General features: G+C 41.3%; 1 protein-coding gene across 5 annotated transcripts; it reads right to left on the minus strand.

The window, feature by feature from the left end:
* Nucleotides 1-409: 409 nt before the first annotated feature.
* On the minus strand, nucleotides 410-26,096 carry TMOD3 (tropomodulin 3). Of its 5 annotated transcripts, none has more exons than XR_001468191.4 (11): nucleotides 26,032-26,096; nucleotides 20,117-20,303; nucleotides 18,701-18,857; nucleotides 9,910-10,032; nucleotides 9,210-9,299; nucleotides 8,553-8,683; nucleotides 7,226-7,333; nucleotides 5,824-5,967; nucleotides 5,333-5,477; nucleotides 4,033-4,170; nucleotides 410-3,373 (listed from the first exon to the last, which is right to left on the minus strand). XR_001468191.4 is itself a non-coding variant. In NM_001005813.2 (10 exons), exons 2-10 carry the CDS (start codon nucleotides 20,240-20,242, stop codon nucleotides 3,339-3,341), a joined length of 1,059 nt encoding a protein of 352 aa, NP_001005813.1. In that variant the 5' UTR covers nucleotides 20,243-20,303; nucleotides 26,032-26,096; the 3' UTR covers nucleotides 410-3,338. The 5 variants fall into 5 exon arrangements, 2 of the variants coding, with proteins under 2 accessions (NP_001005813.1, XP_040562243.1); XR_001468192.4 differs by having other exon boundaries at nucleotides 25,358-26,096; XR_005862548.2 differs by lacking the exon at nucleotides 26,032-26,096 and adding an exon at nucleotides 20,594-20,775.
* Nucleotides 26,097-26,562: the final 466 nt, after the last annotated feature.

The following is a 26,562-nucleotide window of genomic DNA, read 5'->3' on the forward strand; positions in this document are numbered from 1 at the left end:
TTTTGCCTGATAGACGTGACTTTTCAAATATGACGGAGAGAGGCTTGGCAACCACATCAGGCCATTCCTTCAAACCCTGGGATGCATGCCATTAGGCTCCCTAGACTTGCACACATTCAGTCTCATGAAGCAGTCTGGAACTTGCTCTGCACTTAGAGGGGAAGGGATTTCACTCAACCATCTCCCCCCTAGAGGTTCGGGGATACAAGAGGCATGGAAGCCTGACTGGCAGTGAAGATCAAGAAGCCATGGAGATGCTGAGCTTCTCTGGCATCTTCTGCCAAGCAAGGCCAGCTACAAGTACTGAACCATATAACACAGCTCATGTAGAGAACAGGCAAAGAACCACAGACAGCTTAGTAGTGTAGTATTATGTACTATTTAAAAAACAAACAAAATGATACAATAGTTTAATCATTCAAAAATTTTACTGCTTTACAGTCTGACAACATATAGTGCTGATAAGCTAAAACACTCAATTCACATTTCCTCAATGGAAATTTAAATTGAATACATGCTCATTTATAGCCTACAAGCTGTAGAAAGAATTAGGCTATTTCTTTAAAATACAACAGTATATAGATAATTGTTTTGGAATATAGTCTACATTTCCATGCTTAGATTGGAGCCAATGGAATCAACAATGCCTGGTTATTTGGCTTCTGCATTAAACCTGGAAAAGAATCTAGAAGAAGAGTACCACCTCTTTTGGAAAAAGACCTTGCATTTATGGTAACCAGTTATCAAAGTAATACCACTTTTACACTCAAAGTCATATGCTACACTAGAAACCATTAAATCCCAACATTCAACTTTGCTTAAGACTGTTTATGATTCCTGGCTACAGACTGAATTCTTTAATTTATTCCAAAATGGTTATATACTGTAGGTACAAAAGTGTTATAACTGTTTCAGCTGTTCCATGGTCTATGCCAAATGTCTTTCAACAGTTGAGGGGAAGTTTTCTATGCCCATGGTCAGATACCTACCCTGAAAGGGTTGACAAACAAATTCTTAGCAGTTAACCAGTTAAGAAAGGCCCTCTACTATTACCTATGACAGGACACCTGAGAGTTACAACTTAGCAGCCTCTACCTTTGATTGAAATATTAACCATGAAGCAGTTAAACTTGATTCTATAAAGTAGTAAAGAAGAGATTTTGGCTATCATTTCCATAATCCAGCCATTCATTTTTCTCCTTCATCTTCAAGTAGGACATAACTGCATAATCCTGTCTGATAGTATAAAATAAGTTGTCACAAAATCACAACACGTGAACAGATTTCATGAACATGCAGCCCTCCAAGAAAAGAAGGAAAACATTACAGACTATTTTTTGACACAAAATTGTTATGGTGCCTGGCAAGAAGTTCAGCTTTAGGCAACTGAGCACATTACAGACTTTCACCATGTTTATACATCATTCCTGTCTGTAAAAAAAAAAAAAACAAACCAAAAACAAAACCACTTAACTTGTGAGTATATCCATACTATGTAAATTTTAACATCTGGGAAGCTCTTAAAAATTCATAAAAGCCAAAACCAAAAGAAGCCTTTTTTATTGCTACTAGTCATCAGATCATTTCTGGTTGCTTCAAACTTACACTCTGTAAAGTCTTTGGTTTTAATAGAATTGATTCCAATAGCTTTTCAGAGCACACATCTATTTGTAATTATTCAATAATAGACCAATTTTGAGAAAGAAAAAATATGTTCCTCCACAGTCATAAACCAGTTAAATACATCTTCATTGAAGGCACTACAGTTTCGAATTTGCTGTACAGTTGCAGTAAAATTGGAAGTCATCTGCAGAATAAAGTCTGTCTAAAATCCAAGACATCATTTGCAGAAAGTTGTAACACAGGCACAGTGTCAGAGGATTGCTCTGTTAATTTTTATAGTACATACAACGTGATGCAAAAGTTTCAGTCCTATATTTTCCCATATATAAAATGCTCACCATACGATGATCCTTTGATGAAAAGAGTTGTCAGTTGAGTTCTCATAAATATATCTGAGCAGTCCATCAGGATATTTTGTTAATTTAAGGTCTCATGACAACGTTAAGTAAGCTTGGTATGGTACAGTCCAAATAGGCCCACAGCAAAAAGCCCCTAGATTTTCATTATTTCAAATACATGTACTTTGATTATGTACAGAAATTTAAGTGTTCCTTGTGGCCTTATTAGTTGGCATAGATACAGAACTTGAAATGCTTGAATAAGTACTGTACTATGCAAATTTGACACTACACATTGGTTAATTTCTCCAAGTTGTAGTGTTTCAAACATCAAGCCTTTCAAGAAAGCATTACTTCATTGTTTCATGAAAAATTATACATTTATATGAAGCACTAACAATTTAATGCAATAGCTTGTAAAAAAGGATTTTTCATTTGCCAGAAACTTAGGACACTGATTTTTATAATTAAGGTTGTTTCTCCTGTACAAAATTAGGCAAATTTAACAAAAGCTTGTCCACTACTTCTAGAGAAATTCATACTAGTTATGCATGTAGATAAGAATTTTTAAACGAAGGCTATGAACTAAATGCTGATGAGCACATGATAGTCTAAAGGTGTCCAGTTTAGATACAGAGCAAGTTACAATTCCGGGACATTTTAAAAGACTTTTAGGACTTAAGTGTATAAGGAAAAACCCACTTTGCAAGGCTTTTAATTTTTTTTTTTTTTTGCAAGACTCCCAGTTTTTTTTAATTAGTCCCTCAAATCAATGTATTTTTGCCTGTTTTTAAGGGATGTTTACACTTCATCACAGTATCAAGAACAAATCAAAACAAAAAAATACACAAATAAGACAATTGTGAAAGATTTCCCTTCAGTGCATATGAACAAGGATGAACAGCTCCAAACAATGAGTCCAACCATTGTGTGAAAATCCATCATCACTGAAGCATTGTTCTCAAGAACATACAAACCCCTTCATGTAAATGAGAACCCCTAGATTTTCTAACATTTCAATCGGGTCATTATATGCCCAATGATCTTGAATGTCCCATTCTTTGACTACAGACAACTATACAATTGATTTGCGATTACATTTTTAGTAGAAAGCAAAGCCAAGGTCTTAAAATACAAAAAAGTTCTTTAAAAAAAACAAACAAAAACAATCAAAAACTGGATCTGTACATGGATTGGTGTGGTTATGAAAAATGTGATGCATACCAGCAGATTATTAATATAGCTTTGCTTTAAAAGGAATGGGGTTTCCAGTCTTTTCCCTTCTAACCCAGGTAAATGCAGTCCAAGATTGCCAAAGCCCACCGTGAGGAGCGTGCTTTGAAGACCCTTGAAATCTTCACACAGTTCTAACAAGATCTACTGGCCATCTCCTTCAACCCTTCTCTTGCGAACTATAACAAAACAGAAAAAGATGTACTTTAAAATATTATTGTCACTATATTACATATTTCTACATCATTGGTATGTAGTATGGTTCCCTACTTTGCTGCACAAAGGCTCATGCAATACAATCTAAAGTAACACTTAATATTATCCACCATTTACACAAGAACAGATGCAAATATTTGTTAGGAGAATTGTATAAGGAACATTATTCATTTTACTTTAAGTAAGCAGATTTAACAAGTTAGTCTTTGTTTTTATTGCCATAGCGTTTACTTGGCTTTGAAAGAAACAATGTAAGACTTTCAAGAATACCCAGTAAGATTTACACACATTCAAATTTATACACACTCCAATAAACAAAACTAAATTAAAAACCCTTCAAGATGTTCTGCTCAATAGCCTAAAGCATTCAATTTATTAATAAAAATATTCAGTTGCCATAAAATGCAAAAGCAACAAAGATCCATGAATAAAATCACCAACGCTCACACGCTGCTCTGGCTTTATGCAAGATCCACTGAATGCCTTCAAATTCTGCAGTCATGCAGTTAAAGGCAATATGCACAGTTTCAGACAAAGAAGGAAGGGGAAGTAGTACAGCACAGAGTAGACAAAGGAGAAAGATGCAGACTTTATTTTTTTTTAATATAAAGAAGTCACGTACAAAGACAGCAGAAAGACTGAGCATCTTGGTTTTCAGTGCTTGACACCCAAGTGGGCACTCAGAGTAACCTGTCTCTGTAGCTTCAGGGCTGGAGAGGTGAAAAGGTATTTGCAGAAATTTTTACTCGGCTACTCCAGACTAAGAAAGCAAGGAAAAAACAGTCAAGATATCAATAGAAACATAGATTTCCAGCAGTCAAACACTAAAATGAGAACTAGCCAAAAGAGAAGCCTTAAAGGACAGAGACATACAGAGTGAACAAGAGAAAGAACGGGTTTGGAATTAATTTTGAGAAACACCTATGCATGTTTAAGTGCCTTTCTTCTTTCTCTATTCTACCTGCTGCTCTTCCTCTCTTTCTTTCAGAGATGTTAGCCTCCACTTTCAACTTTACTACAAGGGAAGCAGATCAGGAAACCAAACTCTGGCTTCTTAGAAGCATTCTCTGTTATTAGATCTCTTCCTGAGTTCATACTACTCCTATTGAACAGCCTGGCTCATTTTCACACCAAAGGGATGTGTAATCCTTACCGCATCACAAAGCATCCAACCCAACAAAGGTTAATGAAACAGAATTGTAAAATGCAATTCTATTTAAATATACTGCCCTCCTTTTAACTTGTCATAGTTGAAACCTTCAAGTATTTGACACTGTTATGTAAGAGATTTCCATTCACATGCTATAATATTAACCAATTTTCTGTTGTTTTGTTTAGTTAGCGTTCTAATGTTAGCTCCAAACAACAAAACTAAATGCAGTAAATAAAGACACCACTGCTACCATCTACACCTAAGAGGGGCAGGGAAGGCACCAGTGCATTAATGGAGCTGTAAGGGAAGAGGTGATTGTGCCAACTTCTGCACATGACAGTGCATTCACCCCTCCCTGCTCAAGCATTCCAAATGAGACTGGGTGAACAGGCATGGAGGAGGGCATCTCACACTAATAAATTCAAATAGTTTTTAAAAAGGCAATTAATCTTATTTGAATAAAACCAAATAATCAAAACTATTATTTTTCTTCCCTTGCCACAGTGCATCTGGAATATGAATGTTCTTCCTGTTTCTGGTCTATACTAAAATCCTCAACTCATGCATCTGGACATCTTACAACAACATAAACCGGGAACATGAAGTAGCAACTGAAGAATAAGAGTAAAAGCACAGGAGAAATCTGAAACTGATTGACTTATTTTTTTCCATCCTGATTATACCAAAGGAAAACCTGGAAAAACAAACAGCTTTAAATGAACACGAGTGGCACAAGTTTTAAGAGTTATTCTCGACTGACAGGCCTTACCCAAGTCATTGTTTTTTGTGATAGCTGCAGCTGCCCTGGCTCGAGGTCCCTGTTGTGTGAAATGGTATCCAAATTTAAGGATCTTGGTGTTTTCTTCAAGCATCTTGGCAATTTCTACTTCTGCAAGAGTACCCAGCTGCTGCCTCTGTTTAAATGAAAGATACACAAAGACAGCAGAGCTTAGGTGTATTCACTCCTCATAAAAAAGAGATCAGGATACCTTCATCATATTAGTCAACAAGTACCATTTTTTTTATTAATCTAAAAGGCACAAGCTCACTGTCATACCTTTGTGCATTTTAAAGCACAAAGAAGCACAGAAGTGCTTCTTGAAATGGATGCCTATGAAAATCTTAAAGACAAACACACACAGCTTAAGATACTTAAAATATTTTTGAATGTTTATCACAAGTAGCCTAAAAGTACTCAGTCAACAAGGACAGACAGCACGGAAGCACTGATTTTAATTACGCTACCACAGTCTCACTTACCTGATTATCAATTTTGATCTCTGTCAGTGTTTCATTGTCTTTCAGTGCATCGACCAGTGCCAAAATTCCAACTCCGGTGATGAAGTTTGATTCTATGTTTAAACTTTTTAATTTTGTGTTTACTCTCAGCATATCTGCAAGAGCCTTTGAATGCAAGAAAGTACCATTAAACTTTTGAACTGTGCTACAGTACATCACAGGACAGAGCAATGACCACTTCCACTAACTAGTTCAATAGGAGCAACATGTTCACACATGCATAGTGCAACTTTGAAAGTATTCACTTCTTGAGACTGAAGTGAGTTTTCAACCAGGAATTATCTACATTCTCTTCTTAATAGTACTTAGTCAAGAAAAGGCCTGTCTTACTCTTGTTACAAACCAAAAAGCTACACAGAATATAAATTGTCTGAAATTAGCATATTGGACCAATTCCATTTTGTAAGCTTTCACAGCACACAATGAGTAATGCAAGCCGCTAAGTAAAGGTCAAAGAAAGGGGGTTAAGCCAACTGAAAGGAGAATTAGATATGGTTAATTTGTAAACAGGAGATCTGACTTTCAAAATGCTTGTGTCTACAGATTTGGTAGGAAGCAAAAACAAAAAACGTGTAGAAACAAAAAGCACCAGACCCCAAAACCAACCCTCTACCTTCTTATTACAAACGTTTCTGTTCCACTGAAAAGGAACTTTTTAATTGACCCAAAACAAAGCCTTCAAATGTTTATTTATTCAGTTCACTGAATGTTTTAAACAATTGAAGCTAAAACAAGTGCAAAGGATTGTCCCAGCACATTTGTTAGTGCTGTTTTCTTACTTCTTTATGTGCAAATAAATAAGGAACTACTTTTGATTCAGTACAGAAAAACAGGACCAAACAATAAAGACTTTGGTTTCAATTGTGTCAAACTAAATACTTTTAATGCCAATGCATCGTGCCCATCTTTGATATCAGGAAGATCAGAGAAATGGGTATTTTACAATTCTCTTCAACCAAAACTCTACTTAGTTGAAAAATGTGATGAGCATTTTCAGCCTCACATGTATTTCCCTTGAAGTTAATTTTGAGCGTACTCCTAATTCATGGTGTGAGCATTAGTAATTAAACAACTAGGAAAGAAAGAAAAACAGGAAGGAGGTTAGCAAAATGGAATTCCCATTCATCTCATGATCTGATGCATTGCTGTATAGTCATCAAGTAATTGTTTACCAACTTCGATACAGCAAAGGTTTGCTAAAGTAAACATACAATACAGAGTAAAAGAAATTAATCATTTTCATATTGAAAATTTATATATATACACCCACACATACAGGCAGGATTCTATTCTATCCCTTACTCCATCTTTCCATCCTAACCTCCCTTATATCCCACTGAAGCAAATTTGCACAAGTACTTACAACAGCAACAGGATCATTACTTCGGGTGGCTGCAAGGCTAAAATTCTTCACATGTGTGTTGGTTTCTAAAGCTTTTGCAAATTCTTTCAGCGTTGGAATTGGTATGTTCTTGAAATAAAAATAGCATTTCAGTCTCTTGAGATGCATAAGTTTAACCCCCACTCTCCACCCCCAAATTCTTCCATTGCCTTATTCTCTTCACAGCACAACACACTATACTATTAACCACTGCTGGTCTCCAGCAGTCTCATAGTAAAGGCTTAGATGTGTACCAGAGCTACATGCAAGATGCAGTGGCTGTCAGTTGGTAATTCTATAAAGCAATTCACCTTTATTAAACTAATGCCAGGGCCACAATGGAAGGGTTAAAAGATACTTAGTTGTCTTGGAAATGTTACTGAGCTTACATGAACTGAACATTCTTACCATCACTACCATACTAATCTCTCATACACAGGAAATCACTTAAGAGCTCTAAACTGGTGAAACCAATAGAATTCCATTCTCTGTGTTATATTAAAAATAATCTCAGAATTCACCAATTTACAGTTTGACAATTTTTACAAAGTAGTACCAACCAACCGTACAAGGAACAATTTTAGATAATTAATTACAGTAGCAAGTTTCTCAAGTTATTATAATAGCAGTTTTGTTCTTTTACCTTTTTAAATACTTCAGTACTTCACTGTTGTGCAGTGTTCCTAAAATGCACTTTCTTTTACTGCCTGCAGTAACGGCAACAAATAGTCTAGGCTGCCAGTGAGACAGTGCAGAAAGCAGTGACAAGCGACTGGTTGCAGCAAGTCAGCTGTGTTATAGTTCTGTTTTCTTACAGGTATATATATATATATATATATATGTGTGTATACAGAAATGTTCAGTCATGTTGAAAAACAATTCTTAAGAGCTGATAATTGCTCACAGCTCTTCTGTACCTGAATCAGAAGAATATTAGGTACAAATACCATTCTGTTTGCAATAGCAGTAATTGAGAGCACGCTGCTTCACAAAGCACAAAGGATTCAAAGCAGTTAACTCCATGATGGTGAACTGCTGGAACTGTCACCAGCTTGGCAGCAACAGAAACCTGGTTTGGCAGTAGGAAGATCTGAGACTTTTAGAGTATGCATTTCATAAAAGATACCGAGATGGCTTACTGCTTTATCTCAGACCAGAAACTTGGAGCTGAAGCACACTGCAACATTTTGCAGGAAGGCTTCTATACTTAAAATAAGCCCACTGTGCCCACTCATAGAGCTTTAGTACAGCTTTAAGTGTCTTCTGCTGAAAAAAGGCAGCATATTTACTGCATAATTCAGGTAATTACCTTGATGTTATTTAGATTAACTTCAACAAGACGGGAATCATTATCTTTAATCCTCTGCAGAGTCTCCTCCACATTTGTGGGATTTGGTGGTTCATCAAAAACAGGTAACATTTTTTCACCTTTTACTATATCTGAAATGTAAGGGATACAATTGTAATCAAACAGTTGCATACATTTGCTGTACACATGTGATATATATACCAAATATTTACTGTATTTAAAGATCATTTCCTCACTCTTCACATTTCTTCCTCACCCAAGAAGTATACTATCATTTCTGACTATATTTTTATAAAGTTCAGTCCTCCTCCAGTGTTCTCACGCCCTTCCTCCTTTTCTTGAGCATGAGCTTTTTTCCAGAAAGCACACAGGATCTGAATTACAAACACACACATTAAACCTAAAAGCAACGGCACACAAATGCACTTTTGTGCCCACTTCTATCTCTCCAAGAAGTGAATTAACTACAGAACAGGTTTAAGCGTGAATAAGTAATCCCACTCTTGCCAGAACTCAACTAGAAACATTACAAACATATCTTTAACTTACAATGCAATGTCCTATTAAAAATGCTAGTGTAACAGAAAATAGCTAACGCTACAGTAAGGGTCTGCAGTACAAATAACACATTTGTTTAGTGCTTGTGTAAATACTTACTTGAAAAGCTGTCTTTGCCAACCCCATTACTGCTTCCTACTATATCACAGAACTGATTGTTTGTTATCAAGTTGGACATTCCCAGTATAGCTGTTAAAAGGGAAAAAAAGAAAATAACAAAGAACAATTTTAGTGTCCCTGGCTAATTCAGCTTAGCATCCGAGTTCCTTTAAATAATAACAACTGAAGTCCATAAAACATCAGATCAGCAGTACAATAACCCACTGAATCTCTTAGTTTAAAAAGATAGAAAAACTTTTAATGTAGTAGAAAAGACTTTTTAGATAGCTTTCGTGTCTTAGAAAGTTTCAACCTCACCGGATTCAGGCATCATAGTTAAAAGTAAAGTTCAGCCAAATAATTCTTGACTGAAGCTTTAGGAATATAAGCACGTACCAACACATATGGATGAAAAAGCAGTGGTGAACATTAAACAAAAAGCAGCCAGTCTGAGGAATGAACTGAAAGGGTCTGAGTTTTAAAATAAGGAATCTTAAGCCAAAACATTCCTATATGTTAGCACAGACCAACAAAGATGATATGCTGCAAACAGACTAGCATTTAATTTGACCTACATCGTAGTTTCTACTACATTTCAGATAACGAATACCCTCTACCATTAATTGTACATCTCTAAGTTCTAAACATGCAGCAGCCCAGTCATACTTTGAAAACAAACAAAGAAACCCACAGCACTAACCTGCGAGGTCACATAGCTCTGTGTCTGTGGCACTTGTCAAGGCTTCCTCTAGTTCTGGATCAAGAGCAATTTTTTCTTCTGCATAAGACTGGGCAGGCTTTTGCTTCGGGATAAATACTTTCCCTAGAGTAAAGAAAGTGAACAGTTTTATGTTACCTTGCATTACATAGCTACTTTAAACTTTTCTGTTCATACAGATACATATAACATTTTAGAAATCCTAAGACAGTACGGGCAACAAAGGAATGAGAGCTCTTCTATTTGCTCTTGGAAGTCAGAGATGAGGAAAGGGCATAAACAGGAATATAACATTATTCAAGATCCCAGCTTTTCAGGAGTCTGTAGCAGGACTCCAATCTTACTTGTTTCTTCTGAGCATCAGGGGATAAAATGTAAGTCTGCATCACGCATTTTAAACAACGTATTTGTAAATAAAGTGCCTGCAAATAAAATTTAATATCACTAGAAAACAAGTACAGATACATTTAAATGCATCAAGTGAAAAAGTGACCCAGGCAGAGCTGTAATTTGAGTATGCCTGAGAAATAAGTTCTCTAAGAATCATCTCATATCCCAGAACTGAATATTCACTGTGGTTTTACAGCACATACCATAATTTCTGATTTCAGATGTCAGCTTAATCTTGAATTTAAAAAAAAATGAAATGCCTGAGGTGCTTAAGAAGAGCATAGTTTGAAAACAGCAGAAAAGATGATAATTTCTCTCTGGCACACACTGCCAAAGACTATATTCTATAATAATGCTTAGAAACAAGAAAGGTCACGAAGATTCAATGAGATAAAGGAGCTGTAGTGATAACTATATCACACCCACCTTTTAGCCACTACAGACAGGTAAAGGAAAAATTCAATTAAGGGTAAATACATTACAAATGTATTTTGTACAGTACAAAATTCCTGCATATCTCTTTGGTCAAAAAGCTAGGGTAAACAAAAAATATCAGAAAATAAAGTTATTGGAATAACTATTCTATCAACGGTTCAGATTGGAAGGATATGGATTAGCCCTGCAGAACAACAAAAAAGGTTACAGCTACATAAGAACCAAAGAAATTAGCGTGGTAAGTAAAAGCTTTGGTCCTGGATAACAGAACAAAACTGATACATTCAATAGGAGGTTTTCACAACTAGAAAACTTTAATCTTAACAGCTATTCAAAGTTTTTGTGTACTGTTAAAGACCAAGAAAAGTGAGCGAAGGTGAAAGAACAGTGTGTTTATCAGATGCATACTGATAGATAGCTTTGGTCTACAATTGCATCTTATTAAAGACAAGCATGATCCACCTTAGCTGCCACCATCTAGTGTTCAGCCTCCCCATCTGGGCCACCAGAAGCCAGAGCTGAGGGACACAGCTTCCAGCAGCATTTAACTGCTCCCAAGAGTGCAAGGTGGTGTCCATAATCCAAGACTTCTCAGTTAATTCAGGCATCCACCCTTCCATACCCACGGTAAGGCATTTCCAGGTCTCCCACGGAGCACACCAGCTCACCCCCCATGCAGCAGCAGGCCAGCTGGGCAGGAGCCAGGAGCAGAGTATTTTGCTGCTTTGTACACGTACAAGTGTATCTTGTTACATGTTTGGACTAAAACTAACTTTAGCATTTCTAAATGCCTCCCAGTGACAAGATGCTTTAAAGGAATCTTTGAGTTTACATTCTGGGGAAATTCTGACAAATTCGGGTTTTGGTTTCACCATTTCTGGAGACAAATGATGACAACCCTATCACCTAGCCACCTTTCCTCTCTCCCCATGTCCCCACCCTAGACTACAATAGTTTGTGGCTCATTTTCTTTTTAAAGGAACTTCAGCATCACCACTAGCACAGGACACAATTTGAACTCTTCACAAGAGTCTGATGACAAAGACTCGTTGCTAGCAACACAGTATTTTTGTTCCTGGGTTGCTATCACTTTGGAAAGCTGTATATTTAGAAGCAAAAAAATAAATGGCCTTATATAACTGTTCTGACTACAAACAGAGCTGAAAGCAGCAGACACACATTGCCACAGATACCTCAGTTTTGATGGAGAGTGCAAAAGGAAGCTTGTGGCAATTCAAGACACATAGAAAACCTTCACAAATGGAAGGCGTCAGTGATAAATGTGTCAGACTACTTCGGTACACCTGACACAGTACATCTACTCCCATTTCAATGTATCAGCATCACCTTCTGGGGCAGGAATAATTTTCAGCTTAAAGTGGAATTTTTAAAAGAAGGAAGAGAACACGTGACAAGGTTTCCATCAACCTCTGAAGCGCTCTGAACAGCACACACACAGCCTAAAGCCTTTCATCACCTCTATTTGTGTTGTTTTCCCTGAGTAACATGGACTAGCAAAAAGGTGAGGCTGGCAGAGCACGAGGAGGAAGAAAGGGAAATGGTGCGACTGAGTGCCTGAGCATCCACTCACACCACCTGCCTTGCAGCATCAGTGCAGCTCATGCTTTTCTCCATATTAAGCTGGCTTCTTCTGTGAACTCCATGTGAATTCTGTTTAGAAACACAGAAACCCCAGGGCATTTGAAGAATTCTTGGCCCTCTCAGTTGTGTAATTTAATAACCAGTTTTGTACAAAAATAAAAACCTATGCTTGTAAAACAAATATGAAAAACTTACAAGAATTAAAATGAAATTCTGCCTATTCTAAGATGACCAATCCTATTAAGTTTGCTGTTAGAATTTCTCTTTTGCTTTCAAGATGAGAAAAGATATCTACACTATGCAAGAAGGCCTGTCAAAAATACCAGGTACAGACTTGTGGCAACAAGAGTCTATACAGCATTCTAAGAAAGCATTTTATAGAACATTTTTCCAACCTGAGACATTCTGTGATTTTGCAAAAAGCACTGAGTGCCATTTGCTGATCCTGGAGACACCTCTTCTGATTATTTCAAGTAAATTAAAATCAAAGATTCTCAAGTTTTCAAGATTTCTGCTTTCAACACACGTCTTACAGTGCAGTGTAAGCATCTGAAGAGTAGGTGCTTTGGCAGTGTTGTGGGATTTCCCCCAGCCTTAACACTAGCTCTTGACTAAGCCTTCTGTTCCTTTTGGGAAGAAACCCAGGAAGGAACACAGCCTTCTCTCTGCAGATCCGTACTAATGCTTCAGTTCCACTGACACTCCGCCCTGTCGCTGAACAGTCCAAACCAGTTTCACAATCCATCTTCTCAAATCCATTCAGCTACTGATTCTTATTCCCCACCACAAGCTGCTGTGCAGCAGGCAGGGGGTGGGAGAAGCAAACAGGGCTCAATTAAAAGCAACTTCCTAAATGTTACGGGTTTTAAAACCAACTTCACTTTAACCTAGCTCAGTCCCCTGTCTAGTTCATCACACAGCACCCACAACAAAAGAGAACTACTTCTTCTGATGTTAACTTAAGTAATTCAGGTTCTAAGCATTTGCATCTTAGAAAAAGTAAGACTAAATCTACCCATTACATACATACATTTAAAAAAAGAAAAGTTTCTCTTAAAGCCAAAATGTTAAAGCTGCTCCCTTCCAGCAGTACAAATTACAGCCAACTCCAGGCACATGAACTGGGTCGGGAACAGTGTCTGTTATAAACCAGGTCACACCCTTGTGTATACAATCTCTCATTCACTCGCCCTAGCCCAGAGTTCAGAGATTCACAGCATGTACATGAGAGCAAGTCCTTCCCAGCTTCTAGCAATCAGCAAATACTTCAGAAAAAGACCTCCCCACCTCTGGGGATGATGATCTAACTCAAAGCCTGCTGCCAGGGCACTTTGGAGATTTCCTCCCCCCACCTCCTCCTCCCCCCCTTTTTTGTTTTGCTTTGTTTTATAACACACATCTGCACAGTCTATACGATGAGCAGCTTCCTTGACTCTTAGGTGGAACATTTCCAAATAGCACAAAGAAACACGGCATCCTCCTTGCTCTTCAGCCAACAAGGACACTGCAAAGATTAAACAACACAGCATAGAAAGGCAAATTTCAGACATGTCCATATGATCTCTGTAATAATTGTATATTCAGGTGTTTTATGGCTTTGGCTAACACCTTAAACCATCTACATCTTGGGATTCAGTCACAGCCTTTCTTTGCAACAGAATGAACTTGCAGTTCCAAGTTACACAGCAGCATATCCCACTAAAGGCAGGAGAGCTGAATGATGTGTGTTGAAGCACAGAAGACACCGCACACAGTATCCAAGTTGGGATGGAAGGCCTTGCAGAGTGTTCAGAAGTGCTCAGCACAGCCATGCACTCACCACTGCCAGCACCATTCCCCCACATCCCACAGCACAGGAGGCACCCAGTGACCATGAGCAGCAGGCCAGGACAAAGCCCCACATCAGTTTTGCAGCTCTCTGATGAGGAAAAGGAACCAAATGTCACCTGAGGACAACCTCCTGTCATCAGTGACTTCATGAAGAAGGGTGCACAACCTCTAACATATCCTATATACCTTACATTCACTAAACATTCAGCAGTACAGAGGCTGTTATGATCCACAACTCAATCACCAGGTCTTACGACACAGTGGGCTCATTGTTCATCAACATTAACTTACAAGTTGAAGTAAACATTGCTCTTTTTGTAATTCAGCTTAAAAAAGTTGTGTTCCTTGGTGTCTTACTGAGGAAATAGCACTGTTATCCATTATTTGTCTGCAGAACACGTGGCTGTGAATTAGAACACTGTTGTACGTTAAAGCTGGTATATCACATGCTATTTTGTTCCAAGGCCCTCGTATGGTGAACATCAATTCGACAAGTTGTTTCTTCAAAGCCCGTACAAGATATTAACTTCATTTCTCAACACGTAACACATTTCCTTTAAAGACCAGTGATTGAAAGGCAAACGGGGGAAGCAGCATCCCAAATTCAAATAGTGACTGAGCGCAGCACAAACCAGCCAGGCAGGTCAGCACCAAAATAGCTCTCACCAGGTGAGGGTGTCAACCTAATAATTTCTGAGCAGTAGAGCAGAGGAAAAAAAAAGCAGAAATCACACAAAAAGCAAACCTATGCAGAAGAGACAGCCTGGCAGGAACGCTGGGGGAAGAGAAATGTGCAATGAGGGCAAAGCCTAGAAGTACAAACCTTGACGTATTTAATGCTTTGCTAATGCCTTACACTGCGCAGCTGAAAGTACGTTACAAATGTCAGGTGCACTTCTGCTTCGTGCCAGTTGCAATAATTCTCACATTTTGCTGTTCATAGAAGCATGGAATCTGGATGAGCTGAGTGGGGAGCATGGGCAGGGCACCAGGGCCCAGAGCTGAAGTCCCCCTCCTCTGTTGGGATGGGGTATCCTGCTCACTGCAGCGTGCCTTGGGAAATCCTTCTGGCATGCTCATGGACACATAGTGAGACAAAGCCACTTCTGTTTAAATTATTACCCCACTGGCTTCATGAATCTCTTGCCTGAATTATTCGTCAGGCAACAATGGTTCACTGTATGGTTCAACACTTAATTGGAATGGAATGTGACTGAAGTCATTACATCTTGTTTAAAAACAAAGTATGTTTTAAAGGATGCTTCTAGAAACCAAGCCAAGAACTGGAAAAATAAAATATAACAATTTAGGGATTGTTAAGCATCACATTCATTTAGCACTGTTCATTTCACTATATCAGGGCACTTTATGTGATTTTGCATCTTCCACATCTCACAACACAGCAAAAAAAAGTTAAAATCTGGAGAATTCACAACACCTAGCAGTGAAAAAGATTAACATTGTTTTAATAATATGTTAACTCAAAATGAATTAGGACAACGGGAAGAGAAGATTTGCGTTTGCACAGCAGTAGGGAAATGAGGTCACCAGGGGTGTTAATAACACAGGGAGAGCTGCTCTGGTAAACCTGCAGGTGCAGTCACCATGATAGACACTGGTTCTACTGACAGAGAAACAGAGAGAGAAGGATAAATTCCTCCTTTCTTACTCCATGGAAGGGGTAATTGGACCAAACTAGAGCAGTGAGAGCAGCCAGGCATACACAAATATGATAGCCAACCCCGACTCACAAAAATGGCACCAAGAAAGTAACTACAACTCTGATCCATCTCTCTCCTGAGATCCTTTACCTCTGAAGATTAGGGTTGTCAGTTTTCCTCTTCTGAATTAGCAGCACAAACAAGCAAAATGTTCCATCCGCCCCATTCCATAACTTGCTAGCTGCATTTATCTAATCAAACAGAATAGTTATGAGCCAGCCCTTTTTTTAACTCCTCTTAACATTAAAGAAAATCACAGAAGGATGGCTGTTGGTTTTTGTGGTTTTTTTTTTAATCTGTACAGAGTCCTTATCCTAATCAAGTTTTGCTCTGCTCCCTTTCCAGTTTTCACATCTTGATGAGAGATCACGATCTCCTCATCTATCAGATTAAGGGATACAGGATTGCCATTGTTGCACAAACCTGACATGAACACCACAAGTCAGAACCGAACTGTACAATTCTCAAGAGCAGAAAAGATTATCCCTCACCTACTCTGCAATGCAGTCTGCCTTCTTCCCTCTTCCCTCTCATTTAACAGGGGCATGAATTTCCACACTGAACACCTGTATTCACATTCTTTCAGTTTGAATGAAATCAAGCTACATTTCATTTTCAACGTCATTTTCTTCCTTCATGGTATTAAAGAAAAAAAGTAGGAAGTTACTATAATAAATCCTCTTCAAAAGATATGGGAAATTTTATTAACTAAATTTGCATGCCATATTGCAACATCCAGACTGCTGTTTAGTAATACTTTATTACATAAAGGAAGTGACATTTGAGTTTTCTTAACCAAGATATGTCACAGCCGGACCCTTCTATTTTCCTACGCAGTTCTCACAGATTTTATCAACCCAAACAAGTAGTTCTGCTGTGTGCATGTATACATAAGCAGGCTTTAAAGAACCACCAAGTGGAATGAAGCACTAGTACATCTTGATGGGAAAAGAAGCATATGTGCAAAACAACTAAGTGCTCATTAGAGGAAATCCTCTCTGGCCAACCTTAGTCCTGAAGGGGCTGAAAGGGATTGCCAAACACCAGAGGCAATGCCACATACTTGGACTCTCCCATCAGACCATTGTGCTGTCTCCAGCACAGACCAGCAGATCTGCTAGGCAAGAAGCAGGCTGGGGAGGAAACACAGGAGCACAGGTACTGCCACAGAGGCAGCAGTGCAGAGAGGACCAAAATGACAGGTGCTTTCCTCTGCCCTATGCACCCAGTGCTACCCAGCATCACCCCTTACTTGGGTACTTGCATAGACACAGTCAGGAAACTCCATCAGCAACCAAGTGCCACAGTTCTATTTCAACAAAAAGAGTGTTAAGCTATACAACAGAATCATAGAATGGCCTGGGTTGAAAAGGACCACAATGATCATTGAGTTTCAACCCCCCTGCTATGTGCAGGGTCGCCAACCACCAGACCAGGCTGCCCAGAGCCACATCCAGCCTGGCCTTGAGTGCCTCCAGGGATGGAGCATCCACAGCCTCATTGGGCAACCTGTTCCAGTGCATCACCACATCGTGCATGTTATAAAGTGACAATCTCTGCAACCCTTCAGGAAAGAGACTGATGTTGAACAATAGCTGTAGCTATTTGCACAGACAGAGAAAATGCAAATACCCCCACAAAAAATATCACTGAATCTACTGTACAATTACAATAATGTATACAAATTCAGTAATGAATGAAGACTCGAGCGTCAAATAAGCAATGATTCACAACAGATTTCAGCAGAACTACAGGGTTTGGTAGCAAACCCTTAACAAAAGAGGAACAATTTAAGAGAGGAGCCTATTCATCTTGAGCAGTCAGAACACAGTTTATAAGGCAGCATTGTCCATTCTTACTGCAGCAGACCTGCCATGGTGCTGGGGAGGGTTCAGATAAGCTAGGACTCAGGAGCAGCACACAAACACTGGTGACAGCTAAAAGCCTCCTTCTTTGCATATGTGGCCAGTGCAGGACTGGGAGCTCCTGCCCCTATCAGTGATACTCAGTAAGGCATGGTAAATTTGGGAACCCATCTTGTGAAAACATAAATAATCTATTCTTACAACATTTAAGTGTGCATTCTTTTTTCTTTTCTCTTGAAAATAAAAGCTATTCATATTGAGCCAGTGAGAAACCAAAAGATGTATCATTAAAGCCTGGGATTCTACATCTACTCTATCAGCTCTGTGTTTCCACAGCTTTTCTATCATAAGCCACTGCCAGATTTCAAGGCTTCTTGCAATGTTAAGTATATAATTAACTAATAATAACTAAGCAATCTTATTAAAATCTTTCACTAACAATACCAGAAAAACAACATGATTGCTTACACCACTTGTTCAAAAATGCTGTAGGCTAGTAAGGCCAGACATTACTGGGTATCTACCACGACACATCATTCTACTGCTGTTTTAAATTCAGTCTAGTATTACAAATATCACTGTCTGTACTCAGAACCATGGGGCTTACGCCAGAGGCACAACAGTAATTGTTACTACTGGTACAAATAGAGGGGTAGCTCTTATTTGGAGAGGGCCACCCCCATCAGAACTTGACAACTTTTGGTAAAATCTTTTGAATTTTATTTTTTTCCTGCACTACATGCAAATGGCACACCACCCCCAGTGCCACAGGAGGCTGGAACAGGAAGCACCCTGCCTCTGTACAAAGGCAATCTGTAGGTTAAAAAGCAGTCGAGCTGCCATTGCTTCACTAAACTTTGGTTCAAAGTAGCTCGGGCTAGCCCATTTCACAAATTTCTTAACTACCTACACAGGCAGTGGCGTCATTACCTTTCTTTTCTTTTGTAAAAGGCACGTAGTCTTCCCTGTCTTTGTGCTCAAGAGCTTGCTTCTCCAAATATGCAAGGAGTCGTTCTCTGTCAAAAGGACCCGAGGCCTTTTTAGCAGTCTGGTCCTTCTGTCGGAAGCCTGCAGGCAGAAGTGCATTCTGCAAAACAAAATAGAGCAAATAAATGTAGCTTAAAAAGTCTGAGTGAACCTGTTCAGATTCCTCTCCTTCTTTCTCCTGCCCTTCCTCAAAGTTCAAACCCAACATCTTTATGTACAATAGCACCTAGCACAATACTTGCTAGTTTAGTATTTCTTGTCTAGAATGGGCACTGTTTAATTGAAGCTGAATAAACTTCAGCTATTTACAGATTTAGACAGTCCGTAAGCAGTCTTCTTCCTCCACCACTAATTTCCCTGTGCTTAAGAGAACCATCCACGCTGCTCTCTGTTAACACCACCAAGTATTTCTACTTTTGACCTGATTCAAGTTGCTGTTTTTTTCCATGGTTTTGCTTTTTTTTTCTTGCTATATCAACATATTTCAGCTAAAGAAAAAAAAAGATATGCTAACAGAAATTCAGACTCATAAGACGACAGTCAATCCCTTCTGCCAGTTCTCCTCTATTAAAACATCTATAAACCAAAGCAAATTAGAATATCAGGAATACTTTGCTATATAACAAAATGAGTAATCAAAATTCTTAAGCAATCCCTGAATATCAAGTTGAAAGTTAACCCTGGTGCTAACAAAAACAAGAACAGAGAGAATCAGGAGGTGAAAACACTGGTCTTGGATTCAGACTCAATCTGCAGGATCTATATAGAACATCACACAGCTCTTCATAACAGAAGGCTAAAATATTCTTTAACATCCCATGCTGACAACTGTCCGGGTGTTGAGAATTTTTTTGCCCCCTCTTTGCAAAGTCAGCAAGGTCCAAGAATGGCAATAGTCATGCTGCTGGATACAAGATGAGGAATCTTTGGAAGAGTTTAGTGCCTTCCCTCTCCCATCCAACAGTAGAAGCAACAAAAGAGAAATGGATGCAAAAGGCTGTTTACCATCCTGCACAGGAAACAGGAAAGTTTAACAGGCCTTTCTAAGTAAATTCTTTCAAGAAGATCACTTAAGAGCAACTTTTCCTGTATAAATAAACTCCACACAGCTCCTCCTGACAAACCCCTATTTTATTTTCCTCTACTGCAGTGGTTTGCAATGTGAATACAGGAAACAACCCTGTTGAGACATTACATACACATATGTATCCGTAAATAAGACTGCTAGCAGACTAGGAAAAAAATCCATCCAAGACAATGCTAACTACAGGCTGAGTTCAAGTAAAAGAAAGTCTTAAGTTACTGCACACTAATTTATCAACTAATGAAGAGAAATAACTTCTCTCTGCTAACACCTACCTCAGGGTCAAGATCATCCAAAACCGTTTCCAGCTGTTTCAGTTCTTCTTCTGATAGTTTGCCTAGAATGTCATCCTCATCAAGATCTTTGTACTTGTCCAAGTCTTTTCGAAACGGGAGCGTCATGACTTGGGCAGTAACAAGCTGCTCAAATGCTTCAGAACCCGAGTCTTATTCTTAACCAGATCTATAAAAGCAGAAAAAAAAAAAAAGATTTTGAAATAAATAGCCATAATTAAGGTAAATGTCCCAATTAAAAAGCACATTCAGCTTCTAAATGCATTTCTGAAAGGGAAGTTGTTAATCCCTTATTCATATTGATCCGCTGTTCTATGAAAGACACAGTGTGCTCAGAAGTCTTGCTTCTTCCTTGAGCAGAATCCCACCCTGCAATGCCCTCTTCTCCCATTACATCAGTAGCTAAAACAACAACAACACAGAAGCAAGCTAAGCATATTTTAAGATCCATGTCCACACCTAATTCTCTTGAGAACTCCAAAGCTGTATTTCCCACAGAGCAGGGCAGGACATGGGGTTGGAAGGAGACAACAGTTATACCCCAATTTATAAGCCCAGCTTAATGCCACCAGTTTTTACAGACACTCAGTCAAAAGAGCAGCTAAGATGTATACTTGCTGCTGCTGCTGCTCAAGGCTGGTAAAGGAGTACGTCAATACAAACAAGATGTTTGGTTATTAGTGACTCATTTCCTTGCCTATTACTTACAGGGGAAGCAGAGGATGTTTATTAATGATATCACTGCAATTGAAGTACTGTTCTGTTCTGTCAAATGAAAATTAAAGCACCTTGATGCAAAGCTTGGGGGACACAATGTCCATGTAACAGCAATACACTCAGTCCCACTACCAAAAGGACATAACAGGCTGCTAATTGCTCCCTAATATTACATTTGGAAGAAACCTGGGTCCTTCTAAAGTAGATCCTTCTACAGTACTTCTTACATCCTAAGAGAACACAGGCAACCTTTGATCTAATGCTTGAGCATCTGACTTGGAACATAATGCACAGTTAATCACGACGACGTTTAAGCAGACAAATTATTTTTCTCTTATTTTCTCCAAGAAGTTTCAGGATTCTGCTGTTGCTCTGCAAAGTTCTTGCTTTGCGTTGAATGTGCAGGCACACACACACAAAGGGGAACTTGAATGACTTCCCTGTGAGCAACAGCATCCTTCATGTATTTGGGAGCTAAAGCAAAATTCATGCATCTTCGCTAATTAGCATCTAACTCCTTTCTCAGCTCTATAGAGATTCTGAGTAATAAATCAGGCATTCAGCAAACACTTTGTTCTATGGAGCCCAAGGTCCAGTTCAGATGATCACATCACATATAATAACTACGTTAACTCAAACCTGGGCTTACACTGTACTTCAAAAGCAGATGAACAAAGCTATTACCTCTTAAGTAAAAGGGCTGCATAGCCACGTTATATCAAGGGACTGGGCTTAAGGGATTCCTTCTCCTCACTTGTTTACACCCAGAAAGGTCTCCGAATGCTGGCAGTGACACAGACACTGGGATATTTTAATTCAGAGACACTGAACAGAGCTGAGCACGTGAAGGTTCACCCAGGACATCGGGCTGTTTTACCTGTAAAGTCTATCTGGCTTTAACAGGACTGGTAAATTTCCAGTTCCCACCAACACCTGCAACCCAATGAGGAACACATTTACAGCTATTTTCAGCACGTCTGCTTTTGAAAAGCATTGCTAATACACACTGTAATTTGTTCATAAACCATAGTTGACATTGATAGGACCACTCAAAGGCTGAGCTACCAACACAGAACAAGATCTCCCAAAAATAACAGCAGTCAGGAGGAATTCTCCACCTTGTGCTAAGTTACACCGAGAGGATGGCAGTTGGCTTCCCTGGAACTAAAGCCAATGGCACTGGGAGAGTTTGGGCCTTTCACAAGAGGCCACAGAGCTGAAAGCACCACGTACAGAATTCAACAGCTACACAAGTACAGAGCAGCACACCTACACTTCTCCAAGCAGTGTTCCAAAAGTAACCAGAAAAGCACCTCTCCTGGCTGGTGCACCACATCCTACAGCCCTACAGTGTTTGCTTCTGGAGCTGCATGACAGCCAAAGAACAACTAGATTGCTGCTGCAGCACATGCCACACAATCTGCATGCAAACTTCTCATTCCTAGAGCCTTAACGTTTTCCTCTTCTGCACAACTTAAAGCATTAAGCACTATCATAAGGGAAAAACATTTCCTGCAGCCACTTACACAGCACTGTTTGTGACCAGGCTGCACAGCCCGAGTCCTACATCAACGTGCTGCCATTTACCATGTTTCTGTATGGCCATTTGCATCCAAATATTAAAAGGTGTCATTTTAACTGGTAATTACAAGGAGCAGAGTAGTTAGCATGCTGCACAGTAATGCTCCTCTTACTCTGACCCAGAGTAGCACTGCACAACCATACGTTACATCCAGGCAGGCTGTGTTTCCTCTCTATAAATAGCTGTAAAATGCTGTCACTCAGAATTAATTACCTTCTATTTACTGGATTTACATCTTTCATATTGGAAAATGACTCATCATTAATGCCCGGGTCATAACCCATAGCTTCACCTGTCTTTACATACAATCAAAGCATCCACTTCAAATCCTGGAATGTTCACACACACACAAAGAGGGAAAAAGCGTTATAGCAAAAAAAACCACAGTAATTTGTAACAGAGACTTCTCTTTAGGAAGAAGAGAACCACCTGTGACCTAGCAAATTCAAGGTGTTTTGGACACATTTGCTAATATCTTTGATATAGTACTTGCAATACGTATGTATAACATGCTAAAAAACAGGTTTTAAAGCATGGTGCCAGGAATTCTCATTGCCTAAAAAGGACACGAAGGCCAGCCAAAGTCATCGTCTGCTCAAACCATCCCCTCCACCTCCCACCAAACACATCTGGTACTCTCACTGCCTTCCATTATTCATGGTCGCAGTGCAGCTGAGAAAGACACTTATGTAAAAAAAACTTACCAGTTGTTAGAAGGGGCAGTTATTTGGACTGGGAATATTAATGGCACATCTTGCTGCTAAAGGTAACCAGCAATTCTGCCTTTGCAAATACTTGGCACTTCTTGATGAGCAGCACTGATTTTGGTAAGTATCCTTATAGCTTTAGCACAGAAACATTACATACATAAAATGCCTACAGGGCTAACCTTTTTATCACATATATAACTATCATGTAGAGTAAGCACTTCATTCCAGCAACTTGATAGTCACATAAGATGCATCTGAGGTAGTGGAAACAACCATCACTTCCAATCAAGCAAGTTTTAACTCGCTGGCCATTAGAGAAGATACATTAGAAGGGAAGATATTCTGATGAATCAATGAACAACTAAGGAAGTGAGCAGAGAGCAATTACCTTATTTCAGGCCATTTTACAACTACCAGACTCATCCCTTGAGTGGCTGTCAAGCAACTTCCATACACTCAATCTACAATTAAGATATTATTGTTCTGTTCTATCTCAAAGCATGTTAGAAACAAACAAACAAGTTTAAAACCAGTCACTCCCCAATTTTCCTTGCAAACTTCTGTTATATGCAAGGACATCGTTTCTTGGGACCCCAACAGGAGTAACCATAGCAATATGTCACCCACAGGAAACGAGCCCTGCTGAAGTCCTCTGTAAACGGTTTCTGCAACTTAGATTTTAAAACAGAAGTGACTTCAGGAACAATGAAGCGAGCTGGTTTTGGCCAGCATGCCCACAGAACTGCCTTAAACCCCAGTTGCTCCCTGGGATCCCCCCCTCGCATGCCCCTGCTGAAGCAGCATGGCCACAGGTGACATTTCCCAGGGGAATTTCCACTGTGGCACAACTACACATTAACTGCTGATGAACATGTTTTGCTCCTGAGTTATCTTTATGTACCAAACCAAGAAGAAAAATGACTTTAACTAAATACTCCTGCCCTGAGGACACCGTGGCCAGGCAGCACCACGCCAGAAGGCTTTTAGACATCCCCGAGCCCTCCGTGCCCACCTACTGCAGGGCAGATGGACCTGGCACTGCAGCTGACATCCCGTGGCTGGGTGACACAGAGCCAGCAGGTGGCATCTCTCCTGCGCCTGCAGCTGTGACTCCAGGAAGTGAGGAAGAGCTGTTCTGGGCTATTTTCCTACATAAACAAGCCTGAGGCTTCATTCTGCTCACACAAACCATCTGCTTGGTTCTATATGGAGCATACAGAGCCCTCTCAAGTTCACGCATGTCAGTACAGCCACACGGGGACAGAGGTGAGCAGAGAGCAGCACCGAATAACTGAAAGCACAATGAGGGATAGACATTTCCATGGCAAAGGAGATGGGAGAACATCTGCAGTCCTGCTCAGCCCTGCTCCGTATCAGGGGGCACCCGGGATGCACACAAGACCCGTGGTTACGTTCTGCACTCCTGGCTGGTTCCACAGCTGTGTGGAATTAAGGCAGTAAGCTCGCTCACTAACAGGGGCCTGCAGCAACAACAAGGCCACCAGCTGGTGCTGCTCAGTGCAGCCTACTTCTGCACACCTCGGGAAAACCTGTCACCCACTACCAGGCAGCAGATCCATGCCCTTACTGGCCTATGGAATACCAGTGGTGGCAGCTGAGGACCAGGGCTGCCTGCCCAGCAGCTCGCCACAGAGCAGAGGTGATGCCCTGGCAGCGTGCCCACCTGCAGAACACCGCCAGACCCGCTCATCCAACTGGCTGCAGGGCAGGCGTTGTGATCAGAACCAAACACAGGGCAGGGATGGGAGAATGGAGGGATAAGCACCTCGGAAGCATTCCAGGGAGGCCTGCTATGTGCCACATACTCGCCACACGCCCTATTATCACCTATCAGGTGGACATTCCTCCAGCAGAAATCTCAGCCCCAGGCAATCCCCGCTCACAGCACAGCACCACCGCTGCAGGAGCCTTTGACCTCAGCTCTTCAGGCAACCCCTGGACTCTCTTCACCAGAGGCACTGATACACAGCATGCACTCTCAGAGAAACTTCTACAGACCCTTCAATCAAAGGGAAACAGATCAGCTATACAAGCTGTCTGAAGGAACATCCATACGTTTGTGTTTACTAAAATAGGTTGCAAAATGTACAGGCCTATAGCTTAACAGCAGAGGGATTCACTTGTTCACGTTACATTGCTCGTTTTCCTGCTGCCTTTCACCTCGAGCATCACAGGTCGAGTTTCTGCACCCACCTGTTGTATTTAACGCTTCAAAGCCCCAGCAGCACGGTGCTCACTACCGGAAGACTCTCATGTCAGCAGCATGCCGAGCACCCCTCTAGCAGCCACCGGAAAAGCGTTCTTCCTCACCGAGTGCCACTCACGCACACGCTTTGTAAGCTGCACAAAACATGCAGCTTGCTGACAGACGTGAGCTGACCAGACCTACAGGCAGAGCTCCCACAACCGCAGCTCCGGGACCGCCCGGCCGAGCGGGGCAGTCCGCAGCGCACCCGGGCCGAGGCAGCGCACGGCGCGGCCCCCAGGGCCCCGTACAGCCGCCCCGGGGCCGCCCGGCCGAGAGGAGCGGCGGGAGCCGCCCAGCCGGGCCGGGGCGCGAGGAGAGGGAGCGGGCGGGCGCGGCTGGGAGCGGCGCGGGCCGCCGGCGCCGGGGGAGGGACGCACGGAGCGGCGGTCGGGGCCGCAGAGGGCAGCGGGCCGGGCCCGCGCCCCGACCCACCCGGCCCCCTCCCTCCGCCGGGCGGCGGGGCTGCAGCAGCGGCCGCTCCCGCCGGGCTCCCGCTCCCGGGCCGCGCACGGAGCGCTCCGCTCGCCTCTCTCCCGCCCCGCGTCCCCTTCGCCAGCGCTACCCGGACAGCCCAACCGACCCCCGTGTCCCGTCCCGGTCCCGGCCGCTCCCCACTCACCCGGGCAGGCGGCAGCGACTCAGCTCCCACAGCCGCCTCCCAGCCGCGACACGCAGCACCGCCCCGCGCCTGCGCGCCGCCCACGGGCGTGACGGGAACTGTAGTGCAGCCGCGGGCCAGGCCTGCGCGGGGGGCGGGAAGCGGGAGGCGGGAGCGGTTCTGTCCCTGAAGGCCGGCGCTTCCCAAGCTGTCAGCCCAGTGCGTGTATCCGAGGGCAGACAGAACGTTCTCAAAAGGATGAGCAGAAGGATGGCTTTTTCAAAGGCTGAGACATACTTTCATTTAGCCAGGGGTGAGGGAAGTGTAGCCAATGCAGACAGCCCCGAGCGGACCCTGACCACGGTGGAAGCTCCACAGAGCTGAGGTGATCCGGTGCAGTCCCAGCACGGCCGCAGCACGGGCCTTCCTGCTGCCAGGCACCGGGCTGTGCTGCACATGGCAGGAGTGGAGCATGCAGCGCCTCGGCCCTAATCCTGAACTGATTAAATCGTACTGTATTTACCTACTGTGTGTGTGGTACAAATGAAGAGC

Source organism: Gallus gallus, chromosome 10, assembly GCF_016699485.2.
Source record: "Gallus gallus isolate bGalGal1 chromosome 10, bGalGal1.mat.broiler.GRCg7b, whole genome shotgun sequence".
Classification (NCBI taxonomy): domain Eukaryota; kingdom Metazoa; phylum Chordata; class Aves; order Galliformes; family Phasianidae; genus Gallus; species Gallus gallus.